The sequence below is a fragment of the Mus pahari genome, chromosome 3, assembly GCF_900095145.1.
Source record: "Mus pahari chromosome 3, PAHARI_EIJ_v1.1, whole genome shotgun sequence".
In the NCBI taxonomy this organism is placed as follows: Eukaryota; Metazoa; Chordata; class Mammalia; order Rodentia; family Muridae; genus Mus; species Mus pahari.
The window spans coordinates 104,839,752-104,852,586 of record NC_034592.1 but is presented as its reverse complement, the minus strand read 5'-3'; the positions used below and the strand labels follow the sequence as shown (position 1 = coordinate 104,852,586).

The window sequence follows — 12,835 nt, the reverse complement described above, 5'->3', positions numbered from 1 at the left end:
AACCATCCTTAACAAGATCTGACTCCCTCTTCTGGAATGTCTGAAGACAGCTACAGTGTACTTANATATAATAAATAAAAATAGAAAGAAAGAAAATTATCCACCAAAAGTACTTAAAACTTTAAGGTTTCTGGGCTTCTGGTAGTGGTAGCACAGGTATTTAATGCACATACTTAGAAGGAGGCAGCCAGTGGATCTCTGAGTTGGAGAGCCTGTTCTACACACCAGGTTCTAAAGCAGCTAGGACTAAAACAAAATAACACTTTGTACCTGTTGTTTTCATGAGCATGGTCAGTGTTAGTGGTAAAGCACATTTTCACTTCAAACTAATAGAATTCTCAGTTGCTTTGAGAAAGAGCACCTTACAAGGCATAGGAAGGTCCATTATTTCACCAGCACCCCTATCCCAATGCTACCTGCTCATCATAGTCCTCCAGCCAGCCTGTATATTTATCTACTGTCCTTTCTGTTTTGGAAGGAGGCTGGGGAGATGTGAAGGCAGTCTTAGGTGTTGCCAGCACTGGTGCACTCAAGCTGAATAACAGGCATCTCCAGTTACCTTCTCATTTTTGTTACAGATCCTTCTTACCAGCAGAAACTCATGTCAGGAGATCAGGAGCAGCTAGTGCGCTTCTCCATCAAGCCTCGGCGAATGGGGCGCATCACATATTCTCGGCGGTTGCTGAGCAAGCTTCGAGTGCGGTGCAGTCAAATGCCACCTCTTTCCTTGTGGGCTGGATGGGTCCTTGAGAGTATCCTTTTGTGTTGCTTGCTTTTATCCTTGGCTGTTCCTCTCCTGTCAGTGAGTTACTTTAACTCTCTCAAACCGTTTCCTTTAAATTCTCATATCTGACATTGTTGTCTTTATTATTTAATCTGCATAAATGAGAAAGCACTTCATCATCATGTTTCCTTAAAAGAAAAAAAAAAAAAACAGGTTCTATCTTCTCGAAATTCATCATCTCCCTCATCTTTCTGAATACCTTTGTGCTGATGGTCGAAATAGGTAAGAACTGAGGCTGGCCAACAAAGGCAGTGTGTGGAAGACAGTTCTCTCCTGGCCTGATCACTTTGTAGTTTCAGACATCTCATTGTAATGGGGACAGATATTTTTTTTCTTTTTCTTTTTTTTTTTTTTTTGAGACAGAGTCTCATGTAGCCTATACTAGCCCTGAACGCTATATGTAATCAGCATGACCTTGAATCTTACCCCTTGCTTCTACTGCCCATCTGAGATTACTGGTGTGCAACTCTAAAACCATTTATAAATTATATAAAATTATTGAAAAAAGAAGGACATCTCATCTGATTGTTAGCTCAGGCAGATTACTCAGGTCAGGAGTGGTGATGAATGCCTTTAATCCAGTGCTCTGGAAGCTGAGGCAGGGTTGTGAGTTAAGGCCAGCCTACACTATGCAGTAAAACTCTCTCTCAAAAAAAAAAAAAAATAGAAACTCCCTAGTTTCCTGTGTATGTGTGTGTAGAGAGAGAGCTCAATAGAAGGGCCAAAGAAGAGAATGGGTGTGTATGTTTAATAAAGCCCAGCCAAGTCTCAGATGCACCGTAGCCCAGGCTGACTTTAAATTTTTGATCCTCCTGCTTTCATTTTCTAATGCCAAGATTACAGGCATGTGTCACCATGTTGGGTATAAGGGTTGCTAAAGACCGGACCTAGGGCTTTGTACGTGCTAAGCAAGTATGCTACCAACTTAGTTACGTTTCCCAGCTCCTGCTTTGGGTGTATTTGAGACAGCGTCTCACTGTAATAAAGGCTAACTTTAAACTCATCCAAGTCACCTGCCTGTAAAGTCATGCACCACCACTGCTGGCAGTAATCCCAACTCTTAAGAGGTGGTTGCAGGAGGATTTACTGAGTTCTAGACCAGCCTGAGCTATAGCAAGACTGTCTCAAAAACATAAGGGAAAAAAATGAAGTAACTATTTTGGACTAGTATATTATTGCACATTTTATTATATCTTTTATTTTTATTTACTATATTATTTTTTTTACTATTTTTATTTATTCTCTCTTCTAATACCTCCTGACCACAGTTTCCCCTCCCTCCATTTCTTCCAGTTCCTCTAATACATCCCCTCTCTAATAGGTCCATTCCTCCTCCATTTCCCTTCAGAAAAGAGGAATATCAACCAAACATGGCATAACAACTTACAATAAGATTAGGCACAAACCTTCATATCAAGGCTGGACAAGGCAACCCAATAGGAGGAAAAGGGTCTCAAGAGCTGGTAAAAGAGTCAGAGACGCCCCCATTGCCACTGTTAGGAGTTCCACAGGACTACCAAGCTACACAGCCACCACATATATGCAGAAGACCTAGAGCAAACCCATGCAGGCTCCCTGATTGCTGTTTCATTCTCTGTTAGTCCCTAGAACCCTGCTTAATTCATTCTGTGGGCTGTGTTCTCCTGCTGTCCTCAACTCCTCTAACTCCTATAGTCGCCTTTCCTCCTCTTCTGTGATGTTCCCCAAGTTCTACCTACTATTCGGCTGTGGGTCTCTGCATCTGCTCCCATCAGTTGCTGGATGAAGCCTCTCTCTGATGCTGATTAGGCTAGGTACCAATCTGAACTTCTGGAAGCTGTCATATTACATTTTCATATTTAGGTTATACTTTTTTTTTTTAGATTTATTTACTTATTATATGTAAGTACACTGTAGCTGTCTTCAGACACTCCAGAAGAGGGCGTCAGATCTTGTTACGGATGGTTATGAGCCACTATGTGGTTGCTGGGATTTGAACTCCGGACCTTCGGAAGAGCAATCGGGTGCTCTTACCCACTGAACCATCTCACCAGCCCTAGGTTATACTTTTTAAAAAGATTTATTTTGTGTCTCACAATCACATGCAGGTGTCCTCAGAGGTCAGAAGTAAATGTCAGATCCCCTGGAGGTGGAGTTACAGATAGTTGTAAATTGCATAGTGGATGCTAGAAATCAAAGCTGTGTCCTCTGGAAGAGCAGCCAGTGCTCTTAACCTCTGGGCCCTCTCCAGCCCCTGCATGGTACTTTTGAGGCCCAGCTAAGTTGCAGAAGATTATCTCAAAACAAAAGACCCCCTCAAAAGACTTAGTATCTGTAAAATAGGGATAATTCTCATATGCTAATGTATATAATAATTTCATAAAATTATTGTCATACTTGAGGCAACAGCAAATTTAGGAAAAGTATTAGAAACCAGCTAAGTCTTTAAGAACATAAAGGCCACTTAGGTATAATGGAGCTATCATTATGGAGGATACTTCTATTCTTCCACAGAAGTTCTTGAGGAATTGCAGCAAGATGCAAATAAAGCTACTTGCCTCTAAGCCTGACTTGAAGAGAGCAACAGTTTACTCCCATGAATTAAATAAACAGACAAACAGACAAACAAACAAATAATCCTCTTGGGAGCTGGAGAAAAGGTTGAGGTTGAAAGCACCTCTTCCAGAGGTTCAAAGTTTAATTCCCAACAACCACAGGGTGACCTACAACCATCTATAATGAGATCTGGCACCCTCTTCTGGCGTGCAAGCAGAACACTTCACAATAAAAAAAAAAAAAAATCTTAAAAAAAAAATCTTTCTGTAATCATCATTGTAAGAGACATCTTTGAAATTATTCAAAACTTTAAATTTTTAAAACACTTAATTTATATTTCTATATTTTCAAGATCTATTGCTTTCCAATAAACTTTAGGACAAACTCAAGTTTGGCAGATGGTGGGGGTGTAATAGAGGGAAATTCTATAGTCTGTATGACTGTAGAGTGGGTTGTAAGTGACTTGCAACTAGTACTTATATCAGTAGCAAGAGGTATGGTGTAGCTGTTGTTTTATGGGTAATTATACCCTATATTACAAAGGTTGAAGCAACAATGTAATGGGAAACTTGGGGGCTGCAGAGATGGCTCAGCAGTTAAAAACACTTGTTACTTTTGCAGAAGATCCAGGTTTGATTTCCAGCACCCACATAGTAGCTCACAAAAGTCTGATTTCAGGCAGCAGGCATACGTGTGGTATATGCAGGCAAAATACTCATATACATAAAAAAATTAAAAAAGAAATGCAAAGAGAAATGAAGGAGTAGTGGTCACAGCTCTGGTTTATAAGTGATCATCCTTCGTTATTCAGCAGCTCACTTCATCTTCATCTCTCCCTTGTTCTGCCTTACAGAATTGATGGAGTCCACAAACACTGCTCTGTGGCCAGTGAAGCTGGCTTTGGAGGTGGCAGACTGGTTTATCTTGCTCAGCTTCATTGTGGAGATACTTCTAATGTGGTTGGCCAGCTTTTTTCTCTTCTGGAAGAATGCCTGGAATGTCTTTGACTTTTTTGTTACCTTGTTGGTAAGAATAGATACCCTTAAGTTAAAGGGACCAGCAATGAGCCTAGGTAAATTAAACTAAAACCTCCAAGAAGGAATGCAGAGATGTTTCTCTAATTTGCTGCTTTGATTTTTCCCCCTTAAAACTAAAATTAATTGTAGTAATTGTGGTCATTAGTAACATCAACCCCTAAAATAACATCTGCCAGTTATTGAAACATTAAGTACCAGACACTATTTTAAATATTTTATATGTATTATGTTCTATAACAACTCAAGAGATAAGCACTAACTTTATTGCATTTTAAAATATCTAAACAAACTTGAGGTACATAGCTTAAGTAGGTTAGTATAAAAAGACTAAACTGCAAACAGACCCCAGAGCATACTATGAAAAGATAACCCCCCAGCCAGGCGGTGGTGGCACACGCCTTTAATCCCAGCACTTGGGAGCCAGAGGCAGGCAGATTTCTGAGTTCGAGGCCAGACTGGTCTACAAAGTGAGTTCTAGGACAGCCAGGGCTACACAGAGAAACCCTGTCTCGAAACCCTGCCCCCCCCAAAGATAACCCCCACAGGGGAAGGCCAGGGCCAAGAAGTGGGAGTGGGTGGGTAGGGGAGCAGGGTGGAGGGAGGGTATAGGGAACTTTCGGGATAGCATTTGAAATGTAAAGAAAATATCTAATAAAAAAAGTTAAAAAAAAAAAAAAGATAACCCCCCTGTGTATCCCACAGTCTCTGCTTCCTGAGTTGGTGGTGCTGTTAGGAGTCCCAGCGCACTCTGTATGGATTCAGCTGCTGAGGGTCTCTCGGGTGCTGAGGTCTCTCAAACTGTTTGCACGATTCCGTCAAATTAAAGTTATTCTTTTGGCTCTGGTCAGGGCCCTGAAGGTAATGTGAACTGATTAAAGTGGGTTGCGGGGGAGCAATTTAGAAAGATGGGTTTAATATCTGATATAATCAAAGAAGGTCATGAAAGGTTTTTAAAAGTGTTCTTGTATGAGAAAGGATAGGAGATAAAGTGCTGTAGTTTAGAAATAACCCTGTTTCTGTATTTGGTGGGAGATAGCAGAGTGGGCTTGCCTGGGCTGCTGCTGGGGATCAGCCTTCTCTTACCTACCCTGACTTGAATCCTGACCTTTAGAGCATGACGTTCCTCTTGATGTTGCTGCTTATCTTCTTCTACATTTTTGCTGTGACTGGTGTCTACTTCTTCAGAGAATATTCCCGTTCAACTATCGAGGGCCTGGAGTACAACATGTTCTTTTCGTAAGCATTGCTGAGATTAACCCTCAAGAGGGGAGAGGCTTGTCTGACATTGAGAAGCTCAGCTAAAGTACAGGAGTACAAAACTAGAGTAAGAGTGGGACAGAACGGAAAGAGGAGAAAGGCAGGCGTGATGAGTGCTGCAGCTCTGATGCTGGGCTAGGACAACCAGTTCTAGTTCTTTTGTTTTTAAGGCTTTTAAAATTGTAATTAAAATATAACTATGTCACTTTCCCTCTTACCCCCCCTTCCCTAACCCTTCTTATGACCTTCCACTCCCTCTCAAATCAACTTTCTTTTTATTATTATTGATATATATATATATATATATATATATATGCATAAATATATAAATACAAGTTTCTATGTCTGTAGTATTGCTTGTGTGTATATGATTTCAAGACTGATCACTTTGTATTGGATAAACCAGTTAGGGGATTAGCCATGGAAGACTAACTCTCCTTCTCTCAGCAGTCAGCAGTCAGTTGCCTTTAGTTCTTTGTTCAGAGGTGTGACTCCCATGAGATTTTCATCTGTTTTGTTTTATTTTGTTTTGTTTTGTTTTGTTTTTGCCTACCATGCAACAAAACCTTAATGTTTTTAACAGAGGTTCAGCTATTATTGAAACTTGTAATTTCTAAACTTAAATTGGGGCAAATGGCTAGAGTGCAGAGTAATGCCATCACTGCCCCCTGGGAATGCAGACTGAATAATTAATAGCCACCCCTGAGGCTTGACTCTTTCTGGATGTTGTAATCAGAGAGGGTGCAGCCATCTTCCAGCTGCTTGCCAGCAAAGATGAACCTTTGCTGGTCAGGGGGGATGCCCTCTTTATCCTGGATCTTGGCTTTCACGTTCTCGATGGTGTCACTGGGCTCCACCTCTAGAGTGATGGTTTTGTTGGTCAGGGTCTTCTTGAAGATTTGCATTTTAACCTGTTAACGAATATGATGAAAGCACAAACCGCCCAGCGCGTTGAAACACTCTCACGGAAGGACCGCCGAACTGGACAAAGCCTCTCGTCACTTGAGACTTTCATTTTTTACATCAGTATATCTACTGTCATTGTTCAGGTCTTGTCTAGGTAGCCATATGCTAAGGTATTATGCATGTAGTTTCCCTGTCATTTCTTCTAGGAGATGCACTCTCACAGCAGATCTTCTGATCCTCTAACTCTTAAATCTTTGTGCTTCCTTTTCTGCCATGTTCCCTGAGCCTTAAGTGCAGGAGCTGTGTTGTAGATGTATCCACTAGGGCTGGGCTCCCCATGATCAGTTGATCTCTGCTTTATGAGCAGATTCAGTGTTCTGTAATGGTCTCTGTCTGTTGCAAAGAGAAGCATCTCTGATACAGGGTGAGCGATACACTTATCTATGAGGACAAGGATAAATTCTGTTTGTTTGTTTGCTTGTTTGTTTGCTTGTTTGTTTTCAAGACAGGGTTTCTCTGTGTAGTCCTGGCTGTCCTGGAACTCACTCTGTAGACCATGCTGACCTCTAACAGAGATCTGACTACCTTTACCTCCCAAGTGTTGGGATTAAAGGTGTGTGCCACCATCACCTGACCCTTTTGGGATATGTTAACATGCTGGTCATTGTTATAGTTCAAGAGCACCACAGCTGAATAATCCTTCCTTGGAAGCTTGTATAGCACCTTCTGGTTTTATAAAAGCTAGGCTGCAGGAAGAAAGCTTTCTGATTAGATCCAGTTCAAATCTTCTGAGTTTTGTCTCCAAAATGTTTTGTGTCTTCAGGAGTAAAGACTCACCTCCCACTTTTGACAGGCATCCAAGGGCAGCAGCAAGGGCCTAGATGGTTTTAGGAGTCTCTTGGACTACCCTGTCCATAGTCCAAATTGAGATTTCTCATGCCTGATACTGGGTTTTGGTTTTTAGATAGTCTATTCGCTCTTGTTTGGCCTGTTGCCAAAGTGGCATAACCTAAGTTATGTATATAATACACATATTTATATTTTATAATTTAGGTGAATATAAAATAGTATTGTTCCTTAAGGCTTTATCAAATATCCTTAGTGTTATTTGTCCCCCTTTTCTCTCTCTCTCCTTATAAATTGATTAGCCTTCCTTCTTCCCAATTCACTCCCACCTTTGTTTTTCCTATTTCCCTTTCATATCACCTATATTCTGTTATGAATATGTCACCTATATTCTTGCTGGTCCCTAGCCCCATGGTTCCTTTTCCCTCATTTCTGTGGCTACTCAGCTATATACTCACTCTCAAAGACTCGGAGCTAGGAATGACAGATGAGAGAGAACATGTGGTGTTTGTGTGGTCTTGAGTCACCTCATTTTATCCATTTACCTGCAAGTTTCATGTTTTCATTTTTCTTTTCAGCTTAAGGTTATTCTATGTGTTTATATACCATATTTTCACTTTTCATTCATCTATTGAAGGACTTTGAAGTTGCTTCAGTTCCTTGGCTATTGTACATAATAACGTCAATGAGCAGGCTGAGCAAGTAGCTGTAAAGTAGGTTGTGGAGTACTCTGGGCATAGGCCAAGGAGTGGTATAGCTGGGTCATATGGTAGATTTATATTTAGCTTTTGAGGATTCTCAGCATTGATTTACATTGTGACTACACCAGTTTGTAATCTCCCCAACAGTGAATGAGGGTTGCCCTTTCCCCACATTGTTGCCAGCATTTGTTGTCAGTTTTGTTGATCTTAGCTGTTCTGAATAGGATTAGACGAAATCTCAGAATTGTATTTACCTACTTACTAAGGATGATAAATACATTTTGGAAAATTTACTAGCTATTTTTATTTCTTCTATTTAGAACTCTTTGTTGAGATCCATAGTCCATTTTTAAAATTCAGTCATTTGTTTTCTTGACTCTTTGTTTTTGTTTTTGTTTTGAGTTCTTTATATATTCTGGACACTAATCCTCTGTCAGATGTGTGATTGGCAAAGATTTTCTCCCACTATTTTAGCCAGTGTTCTATTGCTGTGAAGATATACCATGACTATGGCAATTCTTATAAAGGAAAACAGTTAATTGGGGCTGGTTTGTATTTTCAGAGGTTTAGTTCATTATCATCATGGTGGGAAGCATGGTGTCATGCAGGTAGACCCCATGTTGGAGAAGGAGATGAGAGGCTACATCTGGATCAGCAAGCAGTGGGAAGAGAGAGACACATTGAGCCTGGCTTAAGCTTTTGAAACCTCAAAACCTAACCCAGTGACATACTTCCTCCAATAAGGCTATACCTACTCAATAGGGCCATATGTCCTGATCCTTTCAAATTCTGCCATTCCCTGTTAGCCTTGGGGGCCATTTTCATTCAAACCACCACAACCACTCTATGAACTTATTTATTTCTTAGCTGTACAGAAGTTTTTTTAGTTTAATAAGGTTCTACATCTCAGTTGTCGGGCCTTAATTCCTGGACAAGTGGAGTTGTTCCGGTTTTGTTTGGAACCTTACAAATTAAAACATTTTCTCATCTAGTACCTTTAAATACAGTTTACTCCAGTTGAGAAGCGTGGCTTTGCAACTCAGTTACCTTGTTTGTTTTGTTTTGTTTTAAGAGTGACCGGGTGTCACGCACGCCTTTAATCCCAGCACTTGGGAGGCAAAGGCAGGCGGATTTTTGAGTTCAAGGCCAGCCTGGTCTACAAAGTGAGTTCCAAGACAGCCAAGGCTACACAGAGAAACCCTGTCTCAAAAAAGAGAGAGAGAAAGAGAGAGGAGAGAGACTGGCCTCAAATTTGTTATGTAGTCAAATTTGTTATGATCATTCTGTCCTAACCTCCCCAGTGCTAGGATTATAGGGGTGTACTACTCTGCCTGTTTATGTGGTGTTGGAGGTGAACCTAGGACATCAGTGCTCTACCAACTAAGCCACATCCCCAGACTTTAGTTAACCTCTTTTGAAAAATGGAGCTAAGTCTCATGCCTATTTATGTAGTCCCTACTACTCAGGATGTTGAGGCAGGAGGCTCACAGCTCCAAGGCCTTCCTCATTAACCCTATCTCAAAATAAAACTAACATAGTGGAGACTGAGTGTGGTAACAGATAACTGTAATATGTTCAGGAAGTTAAAGGCAAGAGGGTTATTCATGAGATCAAGGCCAGTTCAGTTTATGTAGTGAATTCCAGACCAATTGGGTTGCTAGGAAGATTCTTTTATAAAAAAGTTTGAGGTTGGAGTGCTGGCCCAGGGTTTAAGAATGTTTGCAGTTTTGACCGAGGACTCCAGCTCAGTTCCCAGCACCGCTTCAAGTTTAAAACCACTTTCAGAGATTTAATGTTCCCTTCTGGCCTGAGCAGACTCCTGCACATATATGTGCATACACATAAAATTTTCAAAGTATTTTATCTGTGTGTAGTGGGGCAGTACTTAGGGGGCAGAAGCATGTGGATCTCTCTGAGTTCAAGGCCAACCTGGTCTACAAAGCAAGTTCTAGGACAGCCAAGACTGTTAGCCAGAGAAATTATGAAAAACAAAATTTTTGAAAAACAAAAAACAAATTTCCCCCTAAGGTGTGGAGATGTGGTAGTAGGGTGCTTGTCTAGCATGTGCAGTCCCTCGTATCAGAAAAGCAAACTGCAGCACAGCAACTTAGAAAAGAAACATAAGAATATAAGGTCTCTACCTCAGTGGACCGAGGCCAGGGATAGAGGGTGCTGAAGGTGATGGTGAAGCCCTCCAACCGCATCTTCAGATCTTGGAAAATGGATCTTAGATTCAGGCATGGATGTATGAGCAAGTGAACATGGGTTTGTTATCGACTTTGATGAAAGCGTGAACATTATATTAGATGATGCAGAGGCGATTAATTCTAAAACAATGTCAAGAAAACTGGATTAGATGATGCTAAGAGGAGATACTATCACTCAGCTACAAAATGATCAAGGACTAGAGAAGTTAAGAGGGCAATACAGTGGTTTATTTGTTTGCTTGTGACAGGGTCTCACTATGTATTTCAGGCTGTCCTGGAACTTAATATGTAGACCAGGCTGGCCCCTAACTCACAGAAATCATCCTGTCTCTGCATCCTGAGTGCTGTGACTAAGGTGTATGGCACCATACCTAGCATGTACTGTGCATTTTTTTAAAGGTATCTTCTGCTGGGAACATTTATTCATGTTGTTTTGGTAGCCCTTATGTTATTATCAGGTGATAATAAATGCTATAAGACTATTTTTGTCACTGAGGGGAGGGGGTATAGAGCTGGCAAGATGGTGCAGAAGGATAAAGCCCTTGTCATGGAAGCCTAGTGCACTAAGTTAGATCCCTGGAACCACATAAAGGTAGAAGAAGAGAACTTACTCCTATAGGACCTCCATGTTTATGCCGTAGCATGCCTGCCCCCCAACATGCACTCTAGGAATAATACCAGTACTAACTCAGAAGAGGATAAGTTAGGTAATACATCTAAACATTTAGTTCAGTATTTAACATATAACAAATGATTAAATGTTGCAATAGTGTACAAGCATAATAAAATCAGACTGGAGAATGATTATCTAGAAAATATTAAATATGATAGAAAAGGAGCTAAATTCAAAGCATACTAAAAAGAAATGTCCCCGTGTTGCTTTACAAATGAGAACCTAGTGGTTGTGGCACACGCCTTTAAACCCAGCTCTCAGGAGGCAGGGGCAGGTGGATCTCTTGAGTTCCAGGCCAACCTGGTCTACAGACCAAGTTCCAGGATAGCTAGGGCTATGCAGCGAGACTCAAAACAAAAACAAAGCCAAGTTTAGATTTCTGCTTCTGCATATTCACACTCTGTTTTTTTTAGGGACCTACTAAATTCCCTGGTGACAGTGTTCATCCTCTTCACCTTGGATCATTGGTATGCAGTACTTCAGGATATCTGGAAGGTGCCAGAATCTAGCCGTGTCTTTAGCAGCATCTATGTAATCCTTTGGTTGCTGCTTGGCTCCATAATCTTTCGAAATATCATAGTAGCCATGATGGGTAAGCACAGAGGAGGTACAACTTCACAGGAGGGATGGTGGGAAGAAACTGGCAAGTGGGGTTGGTGGACTATTGGTAGAGAACCCAGTGTAGCAAGGAAGTTTGGAATAGATATTTCACTTTGTTTCTTCCACTTAAGCATTCTTCTTAGTCTAGTCACTACCATCTTCTAACTCCTAATGGCCCTTTGGGGGCAGTTACTAACTTTCAGAATATCAGAAATGAGCTGAGTGAGGAGATGAGCCACCTGGAGGTTCAGCATAAAGCTGACATATTCAAGCGACAGATTATCCAGAGGTCAGCTTCTGTGTGTTCAAACCCAATGTTATTTCTCAACTCATTCCCTGTTTCTTTTCCTTGGCCCTGTGAGTTAATAAGTCCACATTCGGGCTAGGCATGGTGGTGCACGCCTGTAATCCCAGCACTTGGGAGGCAGAGGCAGGTGGATATCTGAGTTTGAGGCCAACCTGGTCTACAGGGTGAGTTCCAGGATAGCCAGGACTGCACAGAGAAACCCTGACTCAAAAAAAAAAAAAAAAAAGAAGTCTACATTCTAGTGGTTTTTGTTTTGCTTTGTTTATGCTATGGGGGTTTCTCTATTCCTCTTCATAGCTTAGGTTTCTTTCCTTATAGATTCGAATTATTTTTTTGTTGTTGTTTTTTTTGTTTTTGTTTTTTTGTTTTTGTTTTTTCGAGACAGGGTTTCTCTGTATAGCCTTGGCTGTCTTGGAACTCCCTCTGTAGACCAGGCTGGCCTCGAACTCAGAAATCCGCCTGCCTCTGCCTCCCGAGTGCTGGGATTAAAGGCGTACGCCACCATTGCCTGGCTCCGAATTATTTTTTTATTACACTTCTGCTGACCTGTGGCATTTTTTTCTAATTTTAATTTCTTTTTTTCCTTTATCTTTTTGTAGGAGACATCAATCTGAATCACTAAGGTAAAGTAGCGATAGTGACATGATGACAGTTAGGAGAATGAGGTAAATTGAGATGGAAAGATGAGGCATAGATGGTGGAAATCATCAAAGGTGAAGATTTGCTGAGAGAGAGTCTATGATACCCTTCAATATTATATGTTTATTTTCTAACTCTCTAAAACCCATGGGTGTGGTATTATTTGAAAAAGGGGTCTTTGCTGATATGGTTAATCTAAATATCTTTAAATGTATCATCTTGGGTTATTTGGGAAGGTTCTAAATTAGCAATAAAGATCCCTCTAGGAAACCAAGAGAAGATATGGCAGCAGGAAATAGGTGAAAAAAGGGAGGGCTGTTTGTCTTTTTTTTTTTTTTTTTTA

The 12,835-nt window shown here is 40.8% G+C and overlaps 1 protein-coding gene across 5 annotated transcripts in view; it reads left to right on the top strand.

The window, feature by feature from the left end:
• Catsper2 (cation channel sperm associated 2) overlaps positions 1–12,835 on the top strand; it is a 20,955-nt gene that overhangs the window by 3,120 nt on the left and 5,000 nt on the right. For 3 of the 5 annotated variants that reach the window (XM_029536136.1, XM_029536137.1, XM_021193022.2), the window contains 8 exons: positions 579–752; positions 938–1,006; positions 4,173–4,345; positions 5,059–5,214; positions 5,468–5,592; positions 11,360–11,538; positions 11,736–11,835; positions 12,453–12,476. In XM_029536136.1, the coding sequence (XP_029391996.1) occupies positions 602–752; positions 938–1,006; positions 4,173–4,345; positions 5,059–5,214; positions 5,468–5,592; positions 11,360–11,538; positions 11,736–11,835; positions 12,453–12,476 (977 nt within the window). In that variant the 5' untranslated portion in view covers positions 579–601. The remainder of the gene's footprint in view (positions 1–578; positions 753–937; positions 1,007–4,172; positions 4,346–5,058; positions 5,215–5,467; positions 5,593–11,359; positions 11,539–11,735; positions 11,836–12,452; positions 12,477–12,835) is intronic. The other 2 variants (XM_029536138.1, XM_029536139.1) reach the window with 2 other exon arrangements.